General features: G+C 39.2%; 1 protein-coding gene across 7 annotated transcripts in view; it reads left to right on the forward strand.

The window, feature by feature from the left end:
* magixb (MAGI family member, X-linked b) overlaps nt 1–23,510 on the forward strand; it is a 47,191-nt gene continuing 23,681 nt past the window's right edge. For 5 of the 7 annotated variants that reach the window (XM_011477483.4, XM_078950294.1, XM_078950296.1 and 2 more), the window contains exons 1-4: nt 549–846; nt 15,238–15,524; nt 18,236–18,352; nt 22,353–22,472. In XM_011477483.4, the coding sequence (XP_011475785.2) occupies nt 764–846; nt 15,238–15,524; nt 18,236–18,352; nt 22,353–22,472 (607 nt within the window). In that variant the 5' untranslated portion in view covers nt 549–763. Of the gene's footprint in view, nt 131–194; nt 330–548; nt 847–15,237; nt 15,525–18,235; nt 18,353–22,352; nt 22,473–23,510 lie in introns of those variants that run through there. The other 2 variants (XM_078950295.1, XM_020704828.3) reach the window with 2 other exon arrangements.

Below are 23,510 nucleotides of genomic sequence, written 5' to 3' on the forward strand. Positions count from 1 at the left end.
CTTGAACTCTTTTCTTTCCTGCCCTCCCCTTTGTGTTCTGGAACTTCTCGAGATAACCTTCAAACATGAGACATGTGGATTGTTCTTTCAGAACAAGATCGCATTTAACGACAGTGAGGCGTCAACCTTGGTATATTTTCGGCTTGATCTCGCCTGCCTCCACTCTCCGACACCTTCACTCACTCTAATCAATGCAATTTTTAATTTTCTTAATAGGGCGTCAGTTATTGGCTCTACTAAATAGCTTTTCTGGAAGAAACCCCATGTGATCTGAAGACTTGAGACTTAGGGAGAAGGAAGGACCTGACATGCCGAGCGCGAATATGAAGGTAAGTGATTTGCATATCAGACAAAAAAAAAGACTTTTGCGCAAGTTCGAGTGACGCATTTGAGCGCCATCACTCATGTCCGACACTAGTTTGCCCACAGCAGTGCAGCAGCTGCTGGAAATTATGAGCGGCCGCCGTCAGATTTGCCCAGCAGTGAGCGCGCGCGCATGTTTCTGTGCGTGCACGTGCCTCTTTTTCTCTCCGCTCCCTCCCTCTCCAGCACAGCTCTCGGAGCATCACTAGTGGTCCAAATCCCGAATCCCGTCAGCCGTGCACATCGTGTCTGACTTTGTCTGGGACCGGCTGCGGCCAGAGCCCTCCTCATCCTCGCATTCACGCATCCATTAGGCGCCGCCGCCGCTTCTGTTTGTCTTTTAACCCCGCAACTCGAATTTGTTTAAGTGCTGGCTCTTTATTTAACCTCAGCCGGGTCAATGTATATAGACGCGTTCAAACGGATCCTCTTTGAAAGGCTGAACTGCTTGAAGAGAATGTGCGTGTGTCAGCGACAGGGCAGGTCAGTATTTTGTCTGAAAATAAGAAATGTGAGAATGTGTTGTCCAAAAGTGTGCGCGTGTGTTTGGAATGGAGAGGGCGTGCTGGCTGACAGTGTAGTGTGTGCATAGAAACTATAAGCTTGCGTGCATGGCAATGCAATAAATGAAGTTTGCATGGGATCACCACAATGGTGTGAAGCTTCTTAAACAGCTGGACATCACATGTTTGTGCTCATGCATGAAAGTTAGATCTCTCTTTGTTTCCTCCCTAATTTTTCAATCTCCAGCTCCAGAGATAACCATAATAAAATCTAAACAGAAGAGCACCTGCAGCCATTTGTGGCTGGAAAACTAGACTGACTCCAGAGTGTGTAGATGGACCAAAGGCAGCTGTGAGTTGCAGCAAAGCTTCTGTTGCTGTTTGCTTAGGGTGTGCCCTTATACAAGTGATGGATGCTTGACCCTGACATGTGTGCTGCTCTGGATTTGGAGCGCAATCAAGGTAACACTGCAAATGAGAGATTTGTCAGAAGAAGAGATGCGTGTCGTGGTGGATCGCCCAGGGTAGTTTCCCTCCTGAGCTCTTCACTTTAAGAAAGCTGTGACTTTAAGGTTTCACTAAGCAATCCTTTTATGCCTATTTCACTTTTCAGTCCAAGTTTGAAAATCCAGCGCTTTATTGTTTTTGCTGCTGAAAAGAGAGGATGAGGATGTGAGGTGAACTTACCTGCTGTCGTAGTAATGCATGTCATCTGGGAGTTGTTGATTGTCTAATTATGTACCTCCTGCGTCCTTCAGCAACATGCATATTCATGATGCGCTTTAAGGTGAGGTGAAAGCGTGCACAGACGCACGCATTTATTTATGTACGTGCGTGTTTTTGTGCGTGGCGAGGCCATTTACCCTTGACAGTGCAGAGCTATGCAGGCACTTTCCCCATCTGTGGCCCAAACCTTTGCTCCCAGCCACTGCATTTGAATTCTGCAGTTGTAGCCTGCTCTATTCTTAGTTCTTCCTCAATTCTGTGTGAAATCTAAACAACAATGCACTCTAGTTGCAAATATGGGCCCTGCACATTTACAGATTCATTGCGAGTTGTTAATGTGGGTAATGTATGTGGCGTATTCCGACTGTGGTGGCAAATCGATGATGATGATGATGATATGATTTACGCTTTAGTTGAGACGTCCGTAAGCAGAGGATGCATTCTCTACTCAGATTTGAGTTGGACAACTGGGATCAATATCAGGTGGAGAGACAGGCAGCAGAGGAAGGCTCGGGTCACCTTCACCCATCCCGACTGAATCAGCAGTATGTCTGTTGAACACACACTAACAAAAAAACACACACACACATTTGAAGGCCTGCTTAGGTTACCATACTTCGACCTCTCAATAACGCTCTTTATAGCAAACTGAACCTCCACTTCTGAATTATTCATTTTGTTTTTGTGATTTCACTTATTTTTTAAGTGAATTCACCTTCGTTTTTCAATCGTTTTTCTCTATTTTTACCCTCTCACTTCTTATTTTTTCTTGTAATCATTTCTGCTGCTCGTCCCTCTCGGCCTATACACAAATTGTTGTGGAGCCAATCTGCTCTGTTTAATTAAACTGCTCCCTCCTCCTGATGAGAGCTAATCTAGGATCACAGTGAGGGGCTTAATAAATTTTGGTAAAGGACGACCTGTTGTCACTGGGCTGCACCTTGGAAAGCGTAGAGTGTACACGATGCAACTCGTCCTACTAATATGCCCCTGCCTTGACCTTGATCCTTTAACCCTAAATATACAATTTCCCCGAGAGGCACATCACTGAGCTGGTGTCATTCTGTCAGGTGTGTCTGTGTCAGTAAAGAAGTGTAGACAGGTGCTAAACCAATCTTTCCTGCTCTCCTTTTATGTTCAGGACCAAAGCGGCGTTTACCAGTAATTAGATAAAATCGCGAACTGGAGTAGATTTAGGACTTTTTGACTTAATGCTTTTTTTTTTTTTTTTTTTTTACTAGGTTTTCATGGATAAAGTTTGTCTGCTAAGTGTGTAAGAGGAGAGGAAATGTATCTGCAAATGACAGGAGGAGATTTGTGTTTTCTTTTTTTAGTGTTTCTCAGCTTGCAACCATTTAATCTTTTATTTCTAAATCTGTCACTGCGGTCTGTTTTGTGTTGAGCAATCTCGTGCCCTAGATTTGACGTGAGTGAGCATCAGGGAGGTTTAGTACACCCCGTGAAGCTTCTATGGCCCGGTGTAGATGCTAAGAGGGAGAGGTCAGGGCATGAATATGTGGGATGAGGTGGTCAGGTCTGGATGGGGAGAATCTCAGCTGTTCGTTTCGTGTCTGTGAGCTAAAGCTTTGATCAAGTTTTAAGGCTTTTGGTTATTAAAGGCATCTCATTTGGCTATATTTAGCTATAAATTCTGTCTAACCCTCAACACCATTCTAGGAAGATGCAGAAGAATCAAAAGCTGTGTGCTGTATTACAAGTTATTTGGAGGAATAAGTGTGTTTACTGCGCTAGGTCATTCATCTTAAAAGTTTTTTGTTTTTTGTCGACATTTATCTTTTAGTTTGCCAAAAAGTGTTTAGAAAACCATCACCTTTTTTATTTCGAAATGCTGTGAAAAGGAAAGCGCCTTTGTAATAAGAAAATGATTTTTTAAAAACCGCTTTTACAAAATATTGAAAGCAGAAATTATTATTAAGAAGCAGGTAACTATTATTCTGATATTTAGCATAGAGCATCTACAAATCACAGTTTATCTGCATAATGTTTAAGTAAAAAATGATTTTTTTCCCTTGATGAGTACATTTTAAAGTATATTTAGTTTAATGGAAAAAAGGAAAATTTATATAAACACTGTTATCTTTATTGAGATAGGTTGATCTACAGGAAAATCATTGAAAATATTATGAAAATGCATATCGACATGTTATCTGCTGTTCAAAATCTGAAAACAGCTTTGGAAAGGAAGTCATCAAGTAATCAAGTCCTCCATTAAAATATTGTTTTTATATTTTCCATGTAATGCAACAATTGTAGTATTTGGCATGCAGGGCACACTTCAGCTGACGAAGCACACAGTCAGTCTATCAATATCCACCAGATTTCACATTTAAGAAAGAAAGCAATCCCTTTTCTTCATTTCTCAGTGTACATGCATGAAATACAAAGTATGCTCACATGAGTTCATGCAGCACTCTGCCTGAGTTAATTGAGCAGGCGAATTTCATTACAGTAGAATCCTTCCCGAGCGGAAACAAATGTGGACGAGAGAGGATGCCTTGTTTCACAATGTCAAAGCAGCTCAATGGTTTTATGAGCACTTACAAATTCGATTGCTCATTTAAGGCAAAGAAAACAATCTGCGTCCACAGAATGACATAATCAGCCAGAGAAATGCAGAGTTTTGCTCAAACATACCATGGTGTTAAAAGTTTATCCCCAACGAAAAAGTTTATCAAAGTCTGCCGTGGTCAAAGCTGATCATGTCAGCGAGTGATCTGCGAGCTGAGAGGTGGCTTTGATGGGGATGAGGGTCGGCATCTAGAAAGACACAGAGAGCACGTGGAGGATCACAAGAGCTGACAGCCGGTGCTTTCTCTGACCGCTATGCTCCTGTTATCAATACAAAGACCGTGAAGTAATCAGTGCTGCTTTGACAAGCTAGAATGTGGATGCTTGACCCAAAACAGGATGATCATGATGATCTTTGAAGCATTGTGCATTTTATTTTCATTTAATCATCAATCTATACGTAAAGCATTTTCCTCACCAGCTGGTTTATGACACACACAACTCTTTCATTAAAGGCAAGGTAATGTTTTTTGTATTCTACCTCATGTCCTCACAGGACGGTCAAAGTTACAGAAATGGGAGTGCTTTGGCCACATGCAAGAAGATTCAATGAAAAGAAAAAAATTAAAGATCAATAAAAACGATGAAATTAAACTACAAGATTGCAGTATTTTAAAACGAGTGTCATCTGTTGTATTTATTTGGAGTACCAGTCAAGTTTTTTTTTTGCATAGTTTGGTTGGGGGTGCGACTTATACTCAGGTGTGACTTGTATATAATTTTTTTTAAAAGCAACAACCACTAGAGGGCCTTGTAGATGCGGGTATCAGTATTTGCCACTGACAGCAATGCAGAAGAAGAACCACCACTGACAGTAAAACAGGAACTGGGATGAACAACCCATCACCCCCTCGCGTTCCAAATAGGAAGTACCAGCTGGTCTCAAAAAGCCAAAAACCCATAGACTTCTATTGAGAAATTAACATCTATTACTCAGTCTTTATGTTCATCAGAAAAAACATTCCTGCTCTACCACCTTTTATTTACAAGTTCTTGTTAACCCTAATTTTTTTTCATGATATTTTTACTGTAGTGCAAGTTATTCAAATTATAAACTGACCAATCAGATGCCTCAATAAAAGTAGGTGGCCCTGTGTCGATTTTTGAAGTGTTTGATTGACAGATTCTCCCTAGCGCACTTTCAGTGGTAGGGATGTGGCCTTCTAACATGCTTACTCCTTATTGGAGAGAGTGACTGCCAAAGAAATGTAGACGGACCAATCACGGCCTACCGAGGACATCTGGTTCAAACATTGCAAAGGACATATCATGGAAAAAGGTCAACTGAATTGACTTCATTTGGTTGGACCAGAAGCATGGGTGACATCACACGCGATGAATCCAGTTATACAGTCAATGAGCTCAATCTTACCCCGAGTTTGGCTGATTTGTTCCAACAGAGGATGAAGAATTTAGTGATTTTAGTGATTTGAAGTGATACAAAGAGTTTAGTTGATTTGTTTTGCATGTTCTTTATATTTTGGTTATCTGAATTATTGTTCATATGTTCATAATTGTTCATCCTACATTTCATGAATCTAAATAAGCATCGATGTGTTACAGTAGTGAAGCATGGAGCTATTCAGTCTAAAATTGCTATCTATTCCATCTCAGATTTAGGATCAGGATCAAAGAACAGGGAGTTCTGCATGACGCATGATGCATAAGATGCATCAGAGCTGGAAGATGACGATGGGATGTGCTGCAGGTGTGGCAGAAGAGCTCAAGGTGGAGGTGGGACTGCAAAAAGAATCAGCTTTGAGGCAAACTTGGCCTGTAGTTGTTAATCTTGGAAGGATTCAGGCTGCACAAAAGGTTCATTAACTGCAAAGTGATTGTGGGGGGAAAAATAACCAGCCAGGAATGAGAAGTTAATTTTCAAAACACTGACAGCAAAATGTATTCTTTGTTTGATTTTTCCAACAAGCAGATTAATTAGTTAACTCTACTATGTCCTTAAGTGTTCAGATTTTAGTAATTAAAGATTATTTTTGACCATATTATTCTGACTTTTTTTCTTGTAAAAAAAGTATTTTAAAAATTATTGTTTGTTTATGCTGTAGATTTAAAAAGAAATAAATCAAAAGAGTAAGAAAAGTGAATTCATTTGTTTAAATATCTTCCTTTTCCGGACTTTTCAACTGAGCCAGAAAAAGCTATTAGTTGCCATAATTGAGGATTTTTGCTGATTAATTTTTTCTTTTTTGAAGGTCTTTGAAGACATTACTGCTTCCCAATGTCGGTAGCTTTCCTTCCTCGTCCTTCCTGTTTTACCTCAAGTTGACATTGAATTATTGAGCTTTGTAGCAAAGCTCATCTCTAACTTTAATAAATGAACACCCCCGAGATCCAACCTGAAATAACTATGTAGTTAATTTTTCTCGTAATATAGATATTCTGCTTGTGAGCACCAGCTTCCAGAGGCAAAATGGCCTCAGCTTTTTTTGGACTAATCACCACAAAGATTTTAATTGGGTAGGACCAGTGTTGCCTGATAAAGATACAGTTGCAGGGCAGAAGTTGAAATTATTTGTGATAGTTAATCCCGAAGCATAATTTTACTTTTTTTTTTTAAGAATAAAAAAAAGTGCATAATTAACTTAGATTATTGTATTTGTTCTCTAGTTAAACACAAGCATGAGTTCATTTAGTTCAGGCCAAAGAGTCATTTTCAAACAGACAACTGTGTGGCACGGCTGTTTATACTATACACTGAGTCATAATAGCCTTTAGCATACGTCTTTTGATAAGAGAGTGGTGCAAAAACTGTCTCTAAGAATAGCAGGAGGATGTTTGTTTTGTTTTTTTACCCTTGGTAGACGGTGGTTTGAAGTTACACTAGAAGGTCATTGTTTGGATCTTTAAAGATTCTGAGCTCTGCTGAGGAGGAAGTGAAATATGACGATGGTCAGCTCTTTCCTGACATAAAGGTCACACATCATAACCGCTTCTGATGTTTTTATGGTTAGAAATCCTTTAATTTTTTGACTGTATGACTCTTTTGAAATATGTTTGCGATGAAAGCTGGTAGGTTAACAGTCATGCCAAGGTCAGTCTTTGTAATGCATAAAGACACTTGAAAAATCTAAAATGAAATGATGTTCTCCCTGATGCTGCATTGGCCATTTCCCCAACACAAGCTTTACTTGATGGTATCATAGAGTTGGCCCTTTTCTTTGACAGAAAAGGAAAAAATGCTGGTGACTTGTCCGGCACTCGGGGGCATTTTCTAATTTGGTATCCAATGAATCATGATCATCCATTTTGAATGGTATGAAAGCTGACGTGGAGTGGTAAGCATTGCCTGCTCAAGTCAGTGAAGCCGCACAATCAGAATGAGGTGTGGCCGAACCACACTGGTCCATTTTAAAGGATGTGTCCAACTTACCACTTGGTTCTTTTTGGACTAGTGGTTGGTTCAATTATTGAATGATAAATAACAAAAAAACCCTGCTACTTTGAATCAAAAAGTTAAAAGAGCTGCTTAAAATCTTTGATTTCACTATGCTCCTCTTTAATATACTCTCTACATTTTCCTTATTATTTGATAGGCTTTATTTAAGAAAAACCTCCATCAGTCCACAGATGCAGCTCTCTAAGTCATTTAGTTTATCGAGACAGAAGGGCTGAAATGCAAGCTGAGAGTTTGAACGTACAAAAATATTAGTTTATTTGTCAGTGTTAAAAAATTTCCATAAATAGTCACAAAGAGTCAAAAATCCTAGAAAGACAAAACACAAGTGAAACTTTAAAAATGCATGCATTCAAGATTCCAGCTGGAAAAACATCTTGGAGATCAGATTCTCTGTGGATGTAAGGCCTTCTCACATCCTTCTGCTTCTTTATGTAATCCTAGACACATTTGATGGTGTTGAGATCAGGGCTTTGTGGGGGTCATACAACCACTTCCAGTACTACTTCTGATTGGAAGGTCGTAGGTTCGATTCCCACGTGTAAAAGTGTTCTTGCGCAAGTCATTGAACCCCACATTGCTTCTGGTGGTTATACTGTAGGTTGGCGCCTGTGTTCGGCAGCGAAGCCCCCATCAGTGTGTGTGAATGGGACTGTAACTGAACAGTGCTTTGAGCTGTCTATGCATACACCATTTACCATTCTTGTTTTTTTGGGTTGTTTTCCTGCTACAGAATAAATTTTGGACTGATACGCATCCCTGATGGTCTTGCACATTGCACAAGTACTGTATGTACATGTATTTCACACCAGTAATCCTCGCCAAATCTCCAACTCCATTTGTAGAAATACAGCCCCAATAGTTAAAGGAACCTCCACCACTGTTTAGTTGCCCGCAGACACTCATTATCGCACCCTTCTCCAGCCCTTCAATGACCAAAGTGCCTTCTGCTGCAGCCAAATATTAACTGACTCATCAGTCTAGTGCACCTGCTGTCATTTTTCTGAACCCCAGTTCTTCGTTCTTCTTCAAAAGCACGTGAACAGCACATTTCGTACTGCAATCTGTTTTGAAATCTTTGTCTGGAAGAGACCTTGCTGATGCAGAAGAACACATATCAAACTCAAGGCCCGCGGGCCAAATGTGACCCCCATTTTATCTACCATAAAAGTTTTTAATTTCTTAGAATAAAAAAAAAATTGGTGTGTATTTATTCATATCTTGGGGGAAATCAGTCTTAAAATATCAGATTTGGCAACTATACATTGGGACTTACGTAAACACTGTCCATATAATCTAACCTGTCAAAATCAAATTTAAAATGATTTCTGCTAGAGTAACAAGCAAATATATGTTTTCTATGCAACTGCAATTGTCAAAGTTATAGTAAATAAATAATGAGTTATTTAACATTAAGGAGTAGTTACATTTATTTTTCATTACATTTAGTTACATGTACAGTATAAGTTATATCTGGCCCTTTGAGGACAGCCGCTATGCTGATGTGGCCCTCGGTGAAAATGAGTTTGACCCCCCTGCAGTAGAACAATCTTGTGTCTTGTTCCCATGATAAGAAACTGTCCTTAACAACTGCAGTTTGGTGGCAAAGTTTGGCTGTTCCTCACCTAGTATTAAGCCTACTAAACAGCTGTTTCTGTTCATGACTGGGTTTCAACTCATGTGCATCACTGATGATCCGTAGCACCTGTTTGGTATGATTTGTTGATCATGCATGACCATAAACCCGCAAAAACCTTTGACTTTATATATTGATTTCAATTTTTCTTTTGACCGCTCACTTTGGGTTTTGTAAATTGATAGAAACAAACAATCACTAGCTCAGGCGGTAGAGCAGGTTGTCCAACAACCAAAGGGTTAGCAGATCAATCCCTGCTCTCCCCAGCCAGCTGTCGCCCCCCCAAGCGTGGCTAGTCTGCAGCTCACCGCTCCGAGCCCCTAGGGGATGGGTCAAAACGCGGAGAAGAATTTCCCCATTGTGGGATAAATAAAGTATCAATTATTATTATTATTATTATTATCAATTCATTGATGATAACTTTATTAAGACAAGAGAAGGAAGGGAAAAAAAACAAGTAAAACAAACACCCATCCGTCTTCCTCTGCTTACCCAGGACCAGGTCGTGGGGGCAGCAGTCTAAGCAAAGATGCTCGGACTTCCATCGCCCCGGCCACTTCCTCCAGCTCCTTTGGGGGGACCCCAAGGTGTGTCCCAGGCCAGCCGAGAGACGTAATCTTTCAAGCGTGCTGGTCTTCCCGGCCTCCACGCAGTAAAACAAACAAACATTAATAATTTAAAAAAAAGGTTTTACATGAAAGAAAGATTAAATGATACACCCCCCCCCCCCCCCCCAAAAAAAAAACTTTTGAATGACTAGACTACAACAGTAGAATTACGGTTTACTTTAAAGTAAGTTCTTTTTTCCGTAAAAAGCCGTAATTGTTCATGTTTGCAGCTGTTTCTAATCCACTGTACAACTTACTTATTTTTTTCTGTTTAAAGTTGTGTTTCAGACAAGATTTTTTATAAAGTTTGATCTATCTAGAGGTCAAACATGCATCTGACTGTTAAGGTTGGGGGTTTAACCCTGTTCCTGAAAAGGAGCGGATGGGTTTTATTGTGTTTGTGTTCCTACTGTTATATTCTGCTTTATGAAATCACTAAATGGAGGGCAGACTGTGCAGTGTTTTAGTCTGAGTTTGGATTTTCAATAAAAAAAGCTTTTTTGCTTCACTTACATTTCTTTATAAGCCTTAAGAAAAAAGACTGCACCTCATTAAACCCCCATTAAAAAACAGGAGGTCAAAACAACAGCTCATCTCAAATGACATTTTGACTTCATGAATATTTTCCAGACACACAATGTAGTTTCATTAGTTAAAGATAAATATTTCAAATTCGCAAGCTGTGTTATTTTCAGCTTTTTAATACTTACTACTGACAAATTCAGAGAACTCTCCTAATGATGGATGAAGAGATGAAGATTATAGAGGTATTAGAATAAGGGGTGGTGCACAGGAGAATACATTTTTTGGAAATGATAATCCTGTACCCCAGTTTTAGGTCAATGTATCTTTTTGACAGATTCAGACACACTGGTCATTATATAATAAAGATGTGAAACTACAGACCTCTTTCCAAACTGTCTTTATAGCTCTGTTCATTACAGCTAGTGTGCTTGGTACGTTTCTCCACAATTTTTGACCCCCTGATAGCTGTAGGCTTTTTTGAAAAAAAAAAAAAACTGCTATACATTGTCACTGTAGACTCAAAGGTTTATTCTTAAATATTTTCACATTTTGAGGTTCAGCAATGGGCAGTTGGCACAAATCTTGTGAGGAACTGCTACAAGTTGTTAAACTCCAATGGTTTAGTTAGAAAAAAAAACTATTAATTTTCAACTCTTGGGCAAAGATGAGAGTAAAAATAACAATGACTATTTAACATGGGAAATGAAACATTATATAAGATTATGTAAGTTCAGAGGAAGCTGATTTGCTGTGGCAATCCCTGAAGAGAAGAGAAAATCCAAAATTAGAAAATAAGATAAGATTATATATGGTACATTTATAGCTAAGGGGGGGACGATTAACTGATTTAATTTATGCATTTATTGTTTATTTTGTTCTCTTTTGGGCTTATCCTGTTTTTTGTTTTTATATTTTTTTAAGTACAGGAGAATTTTAAAACTTGAATTTCTAAAACGTGAATGGATTTGATATTAATTATTGTTTACTTGTTTGTTTGCACAAATATATAATTTACACTTGATTATCTGGAAAGAAATACAAGGAATATGGAAAATTTCACCTGCACTGTTCAGTACCAGGATGTTTATCTCTGAGTCACACTGGTTGAATTTTTGGCCAAAGATGTCTTGGATTGATTTTAGGTCAGTGAATCGGATTGTTCAAAATGAACTAATATTGACTATTATGAATCGTGTCGTCAGCCACAGATTATGAAATGAATTGTGAACTGAGTAGTTGTTAAATGATTCGTTACACCCCAATTTACAGCTTTAAATAAAGTTTTGTCAATTTAGGAGAGATTAAGATAATTTTACTTTGAAAATTTCAGACCGAGTTGACTCCAGAATAAATGTTTTTAGGTCATAGTCTGAGTTAAGAGCCACACAAATGAATACATAAAACATAGAGAAGATATATTTTTTCAATATGTTTCACTGAAATTAGTAAATATGTTTTCTCTTGTTTTTTTTTCCTCTTTCATAGCATCCTTAACTTGTGGAGTGTTAGTCAGTGTTGTGTTTGCACAGATGGCTGGCTGGCTGGCTTTAGGGAGGCAGGTTGACAGTTCTGCTGCAGAAGGTTTCACAGTGGGGTAGACAGAGAGGGACTGAGGCCACTGTTTGGCAGGGATGACGTGATGAGCATAACTTCAGGCTGCAGGAAACTGTGTGACTTATTTCAATGTGGTTATTAAAAAGCTTTTGAAGTTCTCAAAACATAGGGCTAAGGTACACTCACTGCTTGATCTTGGTTTTGGAGAATTACCTTCCATGCAACAAAACTGGAACTTTTTCTCACGATGCATTTTGTTTTACCAAGCTACATATCTGCAAGGTCAAACTAGTAAATCCTGTGCCAACCTCAGGCTGAGTGGTGCCTCATGATTCCCTATGACCTCTGTGCTCACCCTTTTTTCTGAGATTGTTCTTAAAGTATAAAAAAACAAAAACGATTCATATTTCATTGTTACATGGTTCTGCTTTCACAGTATTTCAATTTGCTGCACCCACTGCTCTCATTTGTCAATTTCAGTGTAAATAAACCACTAGGGACATCATTTCTGGAGCTCAGCAGTACAAGGGTAGATATCTGTCATATCTGCCTTTTGAGGTGTCATTCAAATGGAATTTATTAGATATATCCAGCCTTTTTCTGACTCCTTGAATTGATTTTATCAGTTACAATGGAAGGCCCACAGAGTTGAGTGCCTCTAGATTAAACATGTTACTCTTTTAAGAAGATCTTGGCTAAATCTTGCAAATCTAACAATCTAATCTGCTTCCTAGTCTAGGATTAAATTGTTAATCTGAATTAAGTGTTGCTGCGCAAAGTTTTGCCCAATGACAAATATATCTAAACTCATCACTTTCTGTGATCAATAAAGATAGGCTCCAGCAGTGATTGAGTATCATTTTTAAAAGATTGCTTTCAAATATTTTCTGCAGTTGAATTATAGTGACATTGTGTTTTCTATAAATAACAATTTTAACCTTTCACTCGGCAAGAGCCTATATGACTTCCTTTCAAAATAAAATACACCCTGTGTCAAACAAGATCTTCCTGGAGCAGCAAATTTACTTAAACTCAAAATGAAACAAAGTCAAATATGCCCTTTTCTATCATTATGACTTTGGTCCCATCATCCTTTTTCTTTTTTTACTATAGAATCTAAACAACATTGGTGTAGAATCAATTTTCTTAAATAATCTACACTTCTAAATGCAATAAGATCATGTTATTCTCATGCTAAACCCTTTACTACACATAAAAAGTCTAAAAATAAATGACAAAACCTAATTAACTAGAACAAAATTCCCCAAAACCACAAACCCAATTAATTATTCAAATTGGTAGCATTTTCTTCAAAGCCAAAGAGCCCAAAGCTTTAGAACATCAGGTTTCAGACCCCTGTGTTAACCCATATTAGATACCCAGAAGTTACACAATAACCATGTAAATACCACTTAAGTACACTGTAAGTACTGTACTGTAAAAGAAAGCGTTACCTAGATTTCTAGCCTGTCATCACATGAGAAAACTAGAACTAGTCTTTTTATGCTAAATGTTTAGTGCCAAGTCAATACTGACGAATTGTTACGTTTATGGTAAATGGCCTCATACTTATAAAGTGCTATACTACCTTAAAGACCCAAAGCGATTTTTAGTCACAGTTCCATTCACACATATATTCACACATTGATGGCGGCTACACTGCCGAGGACTGGTGCCAACCTATAACCACTAGGAGCAATGTGGGGATCAGTGTCTTGCTCAAAGACACCTGGACACATGGAGGAACCAGGCTGGAACTCAACCTACAATCCTCCAATCAGAGGTCGACCACTCCATCTCTGCAATACTGCCACCATTTTATAAAACAGAATTTTTGTTTTTGACTTATTATATTGTAATCAGTAAAGATTTGCTAGGCTACATTAGAACATCAAAGCTGTGTTGACACTGAACGCGATTCAGGCAGCATCAGCGTCAAGCTGTGAATTTAAAGTGTGAATTGTGTTAGATGTGAATGCAGCATAAGGTTGACAAATTGTATGAAAATTACATTTTTATAGGTCATGCAAGTCTTCTTCATCAGAATACAGTGGATTCATAAATAGTCTTCTTAAAATGTTCATACTTATCAGTATGAACATTTGGCAAATGGGTAATATTATGTTTGGCATTTAAAAAAAAAGTGAACGTGTGTCCAAATGGCTTTAAAATCATCCCACGCCAAAAAATCTTTTAGGGGTTGGGGAGATCTGAGTAAATTCAGAAATAACCTAAGAATCTAATGCTATAAGCGAGCAACGTTTTAGCCTAGGATCACATGTGAAAATAAAACAACTGTTAAGTTTTATGACAAAAAGGTCACAAAAAATGTCAGGTTCATAAACCTTGTCTTCATTGGAGATATGTTCTTGAATCAACAAATATAGGCCAATAGATTTAACATCAGACAACGATTGAACGCCAACTGATAAGCATTCAGCAACTATCTGATCTTTTTCCTCAGAATGTCAGATTTCCTCTAACAGGGGTCTTTTGTTTCACTTTCTTTTTGTTTCCTTTTTTGATCAGCTTGACATGTTTTTCCGCTGTCGTGCGTGTTAAGGTGATTGCAGCTCTAATCATGTCAGAGAAATTATTGTCTTGCACCTCAGTTGTCAAGTCATGGTTGACTGAAGCAAATCTTCACCATGTCAGTGACATCAAGGCGCCGCACGTTCACCTTTGCTCTTCAAGAAGCATATTGCAAGAAAACACAGTGTTTTCACCCTTAAGCATCAAACAGCCTTGCTGTAAGACTTGTCACCTTAAAGGTAGTTTTAATTAGCACCGACATAGACATCCCTATTGAACTGTGTCTGAGCGGATGATACAAGGATATTTTTTGTGCTCAAAAAAAGCAAACCTCTATTATTTAGACACATCTATGAAATTCTTTTCTTTGTGAGGTAATAATGTTTAAAAAGTGTCTTCATATGTTAATGCAATGTTAACACGGAGTTCCCATGAAACTTTTGCGTGCTGGGAGACGTAATCCTGTGTCGCCTGTTTACACATAAACATAATGCTGGAGTTCTACAAGCATGAGGGTAAGCTGCTTTGATTCGGGACGGTTGTTGCTGTGCTGTGATGTGTTTGCATAAAACAAAGATGTTATTCCAACATTTGGTGTTATTCCTGAATTTCAAGAAAATCTTGAATTTTGACATGGGAATTTTTCACGAGTTTGATACCTTCCGATGTGAAACTTCTCAGACTCTAAACTGGCAAAGGTCACTTATTCCCGGTTCTTCTTCTGCAACTGACACTTTGATTTTTTTTCTTCTTTATCTTACCCTGTGCTCTTGTTCTGTTTTCCTACAGCTCGTTTGCCATGTCTAAGACAACCGGGAAGAAACTACACTGGCGCTCCAAAGTGCAAGACAGTTTTGTGCCTTTGCTCGGCACGTCAGAGCTCGGGATTGCCATTGGTGGAGGAGCGGATTATGGAGAGTTTCCTTTTGTCACTTCGGCTCAAGGGGGAGGCCTCACAGTGGGCGATATCATCCTAGAGATTGGGGGAACGCCAGTGCTAGGCATGACATTAGGAGATGTTCGTGGGGTCCTCAACTCTTGTCCTCATCCTATACGTATCAAAACTGTCTCACCAGGTATGGCTCAACACTGAGTTAGTTAACTTAGATAGTTGGGCAGTATTGAAGTTATAATTAAATAAAGCAACTGAAATTACACGTGATGCTAATGTTAATTGTTGTGTGACCAAAAGTAAGCCTGCCAAGGTTTTTAATCAGTCTAGACCAGGTGTCTGCGACCTTAGGCTCAGGATCCACGGACGGCTTTTATTTCCCCATTGTGACTCTTTGGCTTTTAGGAAAAATGCAAATGCTTTGAAAAATAATTGCTTATTTAGTTGACACAAGATGTATTTTATTTTGAAAATAACTTGTGGGCTGCTGTCTAAAGTTAAAAAAAGTTTAACAAAAATAAAAGTGTTTTATTTCAATTATTGTAAATATCTAAACGCTACGTTTTATGAATAAAAGGCTTAATGGCCACAAATTGTATTTATCCAAACGATGAAGTGGGACGTTGTGACTTTGGGTTTTGCTCCATAAGAACTTTGGCCAAATGGCTCTTTTAGTGTTAAAGATTGCAGACCCCTAGTCTAGACACAGAGGCATGTTAAATTATGTTAAATTATGGCATTGGTGGTGATTAAAAACATCTGACATTATTCTATTATGTTCATACATCATCATTCTGGGAAAAGTATTTCCTTTTGTGAGGTTTAAAGTCTCACTCCGATGATCTTTTTTTCCATTGAAAAGCGTTCTCAGTGTTTTTTTTTTAATTATTATTATGCCATTTTTAGCCTAAACCAAAAAGCCTGTGTCATTTTCTAGGACAAAGTTTCTGCTTAGCGACAGTGGTTCATTAGAAATTCACATCTGATTTGTGGGCGGGACTGTGGGTGCAGAGTAAACCTGCCCTGACTACCCATCTTTTTTTTTTTTACTTGCTCTCATGCAGGCTTACAGGTCCTCAAAACCCCAATTTAACATTAGTGGTGCAAGAAAAACAGCAAGCAATATTGGAGCTATCCAGCCGTACAGCCCCTTGTGTACAAGTATATGCACTGGAATGGAGCGGAGCAAGGAGCTTGTGGTCCACCAACTGTAGCACTTACGTCACAACTACAGGCGTTTTCAAATAACATTATTTCATCTGCTCCCGATTCACAACAATTTCAATAAAGAAATATTAAAAAAAACTGCATCAAGAACATGATAAAAAATACAATTTTCATTGGAGTGGGTCTGTAAATGATTAAATATCTGTCTATAAATCTAGTTTACCTCCAAACTTGTACAAGCAGTTTTTGTCGCATGCTATAATTGTCTTGCACAATATTTAGCACACTGCAAGTGTCATCCATGTCAAAGTTATCCATTACAGTCTAGCTTACTTAGACTCCCTTGGCCCTCATAAGCACTGTGTAGAGCTTGTAGCATCCTCATTCTGAATTGTACCTGTCAGTTAGTTGGTGAATGTCAAGGTGAGTGCTCTATATGAGAGTTAAAAATGTCCGGAGATACAATACAATACAGTTTTCTGACACCCCTCAAGAGGCCTTGATATTGTAAACAGGGGTCCTAGTTAAGAGCCAGGCTAGCTCAGAATGAAGCAGTGTGTCAATATAGTGTCACCTGACTCAGGCTCCTAATGGCCTTCCTCGCCAGATTGATAGCTGATTTGGCAGTGAGGGTGTAAACGGGGACCTTTGCTCCTGTTCCCTTTTCTGCAGGTAGATCCGTTGTCAGCCGTGAAGTCTTTCTAGCCCTTGCTGGGCAGCTCAACTGCAATGTGGTGTGGAAGGTGATGGATGAGCTGATTTTCTGGGTTGCTACAGCCCACCTCTTCCTCACCTCTCAGCAGCAACCACTACAACCACAACTCCCTCAATTTCAGCTATCAAATACGTGGCACCCTGAACCCAGAAGCATTTTACAGCTTTCAATTCGGAGACCCACACCAGAGAATGATCAAATTCAGAAATATCCATGTTTTTGCATTTCTGTAATTCCTATTATGCTCGCAGAATGAATAAAATGGTCATAAAACCTAAGCACTGTTGGCTCATTTAGCTGCAGGCCTATTTTCAGGCCTCAATTTTGCTCTTCAACAGACTAGAAAATAGCTGCTGTTTCATAACAAGTTAAACAAAAGCCCATCATTTCTCCTAAGTGGCAGCCGGCTATATTCATTTCCATTTATAGGCTGCAAACATATGTGGCCAGTCGTGCTTGTATGCAAATGAATGCCTCCAGTAATGAAGCTGTAGCATTTGGCTTGTTTCTGTCTTGAAAGCCACTGTGAACGACAGAGGGGATAGAAAGGTGTCACTGCTCTGGACAGCTATGCAGCAGCCTGCACAGGAAACACTGACACGGCGCCCATCTATCACTTTGACAAGTGGAAGATGTGTTCAGGCCCATCAATAACCTCAAGTGACCTGCCATCAGAGGCCATAAAACACTTGAGGTGATATTAAGAGATCACAGAGAGAAAACGGAGTGATCTGCTCCTTCCCTTCAACGCTGCAGATTTGTGCATTAGAGACCCAGGAAAACACAGTCCAGGAACTGAAGCAATGCATAGAGATCAGCAGGTGTGAACATGAGAGTCAGCGTTGTAATGAAATGTGTTAAAGTAAGCCTGCTAGAGTAACGATGATTATTTTAGACACACTGAACAGAGATCATCACACCTTCGAACCAAATTACTGTTCACCACCTCATCTCCTCTTTGTATTTTTTTGGCTTTCTCCTCTTGACACCACCCTTGTTTTTCTTCCCCTCAGGCTCCACATTGTGCAAGGATCTCAGGTTATATCTGAGCAAGTGCTTCACACCTGGTTCCGTAGACAGCCAGCTCCAGCAGGTGATTAGAGAGAACCTTCTTCTTCGAGCAATACCCTGTAAGTCTCCTCCAATATTTATAGATGCCACATGAAAATCTGAATGCATCTTTCCCGCTGTGTAATGTCTGTTACAGCTGAGTTTCAGGTGAAACCTAAAATAATTGTTATTCAACTTTGTGTTAATAATTCAGCCGAGCATATCTTTTTTGTTCATTACAGACCTCATTAATTCTGTGACAGTGAACCTCCTGTCGCTGCCATGAGAATATCTTGGTGTTAATTGGAATTAAGGCATGTCTAACCACTTTCCACACTTCCTCGTGTCTGCATGGGTAACTTAATTAACTAATTAAATAAATATAGTATATTGAAACTAAAATGTTTTCAATCTATAATTAGTCATTCCGACAGAAAAAAATGTAAGCCATGAGAAAGAATCAGATGAGCTGCAGGCGGGCTGAATAGCTGGTGGTAATCTGGTAATGAATCCTGCTATAGCTACCTGTACCAGGTTTTCAATTTTTTTAAGCAATTACAAGCGCTTTCATTTTGATTATGAATCAAATTGCACACAGTGGCAGCCAAAGGCAGCTCCTAGTTGTGCATCTGTTGCTATCTTAATCCCCCATTTCATGACGTCACTGCAAACAGAGCATAAAAGCAGCGGAGCACTGTGGAGACGTGGCTGTGCTTCTCGTGCTGTTCCCTAGTCTGCTTTGTCTTCTTCAGTTTTCTCCTCAGGAGGTCATACAGAGGACACACACCACCTGTAGTGTGTATGTGAAGTCCTGACCTTGTCTGGGAGGATGGAGTTGTTTTTAATCTGTCCTTTAGTCCAAGAAGTAGGTCATATGGCACAGACTGCCACTACGCTGCACTATAACCGACACAACAAAGACCAGTTCAAAGCTCAAAAGATGGTGCAAGAGGCCGAAAGCTGCATCTCTTCGGACACTAAATTTTAATTGGAACCGATGCCCTCTCAGTTTTTTCTTTGCAATCCGCTGTGCTGCGACTGAGTTGCTCAAGTTATATGGAAGAAAAAACAACAAACTGTTGCGTTTGAGGTCAGGTGACATTTTCAGTTAGCTCCAAGGAAAGGCTGTTTTTTTTTGTTTAGAAGACGTAATGCGTTACACGAGCCATTAACGCCCTTGAGCCATCATGTTGCTAAACTTTGCGAACTTCCTCGCATCTCTGGGTGCTTTAATTTAGTAAGAGCGACAACAAGGCAGGCTCAGCCCCTGGGTGTGTAATCCTCTGATCTCTCCAAGACGACACAGTAAGATGCTGTTGTTCTCATGCTGATACAAGCGCACGCACACGAGCCTGATCCAGAGACGGATCTAAAACCATCATTTCTCGTTTTAGACGATTGAGGCTATTTTTTCCTCCTTTATTTTTATGAATTGTTCTTCCTCGAGAAGGCAGCTGGGTTTACCAGGAACAGCTGAGGAAGCTTTCATCGGTGGCTCATTGTGGCCCCCTTCAGGACCATAAGTATGTTCTTCCTGCTCCTTGTTATTCTGTACATTATTCAAACATTTTTTGGTGAGATCCGTCCCGTTTCAAGCATTTGAAATATCTTGTTTTTTGTAGAAAAAGCTACGTTTTGAGATAGTTTTCTACAAAAATGTGGCTATTTGTAAAGCATATAAATTCACAAGGGCTTTCAGGAAGACACTGATGTAAAAATTGGCGGCAATGCATTAATCACATTATTCGAGCTCAGTTAAGAGGACATTGCTTTAAAAGGAAATGACTGACAGAATTAAGTAAATGCAGGGTCCAATATCAATAATCTAAAGCGGGGAGATTAAATTAAAAGCAAATGCTGATCAGTGCCAAAGTGGAGGAGGGGACGGCTGCAGTCTAATGGACTTGTGTGCTAATACTGAGGCAGACGGATGCTGGCTGCGGAGCTCAGAGTAGCAGGTACATGTGTAAGCACACAACAGTCACGCAGTTAGTCCTTCCACAGAAAGGTAGTATGTAAATAGCTTACTTTTTACTTAAAAATGGCCCCACTTTGATCTAAATGCAGGCTTGTCAGAACCCTGTATTACCCTTTCCCAACGTTCCCATCCATTGATGCATATCCATTTTTACATGTGCCCTTGAATGACTCAGAGATAAATGGTCTCAAGGCTGCCAGCTTCTTCATCTTCATTATAAAAGACTTTTGTAATTGTCTTCAGAGTGAGTCAGAGATAAAGAGCATCATCATTTAGTTATTTTAATATGCTCGCTCCGGCATGTCAGGCACACTGTCTGTGGCCTTTTCATCTGTGGGATTCATTGTTTGCTACTCGGGTGCAAGGATTTTGACAGGCAGTTCTCCCTGGATGTTGATACAGGGTTCTGTATAATTACCTCTTCACCCCTCCTCCTACCTCATCCGTGTTCAAGGAGATCAGGGGCGGCGCCTACAGGGACAGGCAGGGAAGAAAAGGATGTCAATAATCCATTCTTTGTCTCCCTGCTGAGATGCTATATATAAAGCAAATCATTTTTACACATTTATATATGAATATTTAAATAACAGTCCATCCTAGTATAGAGCAATGATAGTAGTTTAAAAGGTTCAGTCATTAAAAATCTAATCCTGCATTGCAGCACATTAGCTGTGGCTCCTCAGGGAAAGACAGGTGTAATTCTCATTAGATGACATTCTAAGAATTTTGATCAGATCTTTAAATAGATGTAAACACGTTCAGTTTGCCTAAGAGTGTTCAAAGTGGAGATGCAATCCAGCACAGAAGATAAGATGTTTGTGCAAAGCAGAGCTTGATGCACCAGCGTGATGAATAATTCTAAAAAAAAAAAAAGCAATTAAAAATGCTGCACCTATGAAAAAGTCATTAGATGGAGGAGGGAATTTTATCATAAGGAAGAGTCCAAACACACAACTTTCAGGAGAAATAGCACAAATTAGGAAAAGCTCAACAGCATGTGGAGTTATGCCCGTGGAAGGATTTGGACTACAGCACAGATGCTTCACAGCTAGACAAGATTGCAGAGCTGCCTGAGAAAGTAAACAGAGAGGAGGTCAGGCTGATGGAGAGGCTGTCCTTTGTGTGTGTTCTACATGTGCGAGCTGGCTGCACTTTTGTATGAGCTATCCTTTTTGTTCTCTGTGTGTGTGTTGCATCCTCATTGCAGTCCTGCATGTGTCATTGTGGCTGCAAGAGCTGCTCCCAGGATGGCGTTGCATTAATCACAGGTTTTATAGGGTAGCTGGGTGTGACTTCCTCCTGCTGCCCCCACAAAACCACACACACAATGCACACATGAGCAACACATGTGGCCCTCCAGGAGGAGGAGAGAAATGCATCTTTTCATTGGGTTTGATGAGATCGTGTCTGGTTGGAGGAGGGCGACCTTTTCCAATGTCACCCTACACTCAGAATCACACGTTAAAATTGCTCTTCCATCTAAATGGCAAACAAAAAGATGTGGTATTCTACACTCCACACGCCTGGACTTGTGCTTAAATGTGTGGAGCTTTGAAATCTGGGCCAAATCAAAACAAACTCGCTGATGATCTGAAGATATGGAAGGCTTTTAGGTTGTTTTTGATCAAACTAAACATCAAGAACCACAGACTGACCACTGATTAGTTGACTGATATGAAATGATAGAATGACAAAAGGTCTTTATTTATGCGCTTCTTTCATATTTCGTTTAGTTGTTATTTATCTGTTTATGATAAAAGAGCCTCTGGTGAATACACTGTATGAAAAATTCTGGTTTAGTTTGATTTATAGTGGGGGGGGGGGGGGGGGGGGGTTCATGCTAATTCATTTTTAATTTTAGTTTCTTAAACAAAATTTCAACTTGCATGAAGTTGTTTAGACGTTTTCTGCTTATTATTTGAATAATTCAAATTTCTGAACAATGTAAACTTAGAAATATAAACAAAGTATAAATTTTGTTTACTAAAACTTTTCTAACCTGTTTCAGAGTGCAGATTAATCAGACAAACCTTGATTAATTGATGTTTTCTAGGTTTTTCTGCTGCTCTATCTGACGCATAGCCTAATGTGTTCTGTCTCAGGTACGACCAGACAGCCACGAGATGGAGAAATCCCAGGAGTAGATTACAATTTTGTTTCCATCGAGGAGTTCTTCTCTTTGGAGGAGTCTGGGGCGCTGCTGGAGAGTGGAAAGTTCAAAGGTTGGAGACACTTTTCTGTGCATCATAACTGTTTTTAATAAGTAACTGCAGGAATTGAATCTATTTAACTCTTTGGAAGGTTTAAAATCATTTTTTAGCTAAAATGTGAATCTTAGCAACAGAGATGCAGTTGAAATAAGCTGCTGTAGACTTTTTTTTCCAAAAACTGTTGTAGTTCTCAGGAAGATTCAGTTTCAGGTAAGTGAAATGTATAACATGAAAATATGTAACAACGTAACCTCCATAGAGGATTTTTGACCCCTAGCTATCACTGAAAACACACAGCGCCTCGTAGAGGTTTTCAAACATGCAAACAATGGAAGAAATGAGGTTGCATTTAGCCTGATGTGAAGTGCTGTGTGCATCTGTTGTAATTCATTGAGAGAGAACAGTGTTTTCTGCATAAAATGTCCAAAGTTAAAAGGTTCTAAACCCAACAAGTGCACACATTTACAGTGGATTTCCTGATCTGTCTAAATACACACTTTTTCTTCATTAAAACAAGCAATCCACTCCAGAGTTTCTAACCTAAAGCATTAATAAAAAGGAAACCTATTAGACAGTTCATTTTAAGCTTTTTAAAATGTCTCTCGATTGAACTTATTAAATCATTTGCATTTATGCATGTTCTAAACAGTCCTTTTCTTTTAGTGTGCAAATACTAAAACACACACAGGTTTCTCCATCTTAACTCCTGATATCTATTGGTGCAAATATACATCAAACCACTTCTGTTCCAAAATTACCTTAACTTTGCATTCACATTAAAGCAAAAACAAAGTTTTTTTTCATAGTTGGAAATAAATTGAGGCATCAAGGTAGAATTTTTTTCTGCAGACTTTTGTGTAACAGTTAAAAAACTGGGTGCTTATTTGAGCCTGATGAGTGATTGCAGACTACCCGATTTGTTAAAGCAGACAAACAACAATTTCCTCTTATATTTCTGTCTTAACATGTTTAATCTCTTCTTCCTTTCTGTGGTGCAGGTTCACTTTTTCGACACTATTCATATCTCACTGTTTGTTCTGATATATCTGC

The sequence above is a fragment of the Oryzias latipes genome, chromosome 7 (genome assembly GCF_053564925.1).
Source record: "Oryzias latipes strain Hd-rR chromosome 7, Olatipes_Hd-rR_3.1".
In the NCBI taxonomy this organism is placed as follows: domain Eukaryota; kingdom Metazoa; phylum Chordata; class Actinopteri; order Beloniformes; family Adrianichthyidae; genus Oryzias; species Oryzias latipes.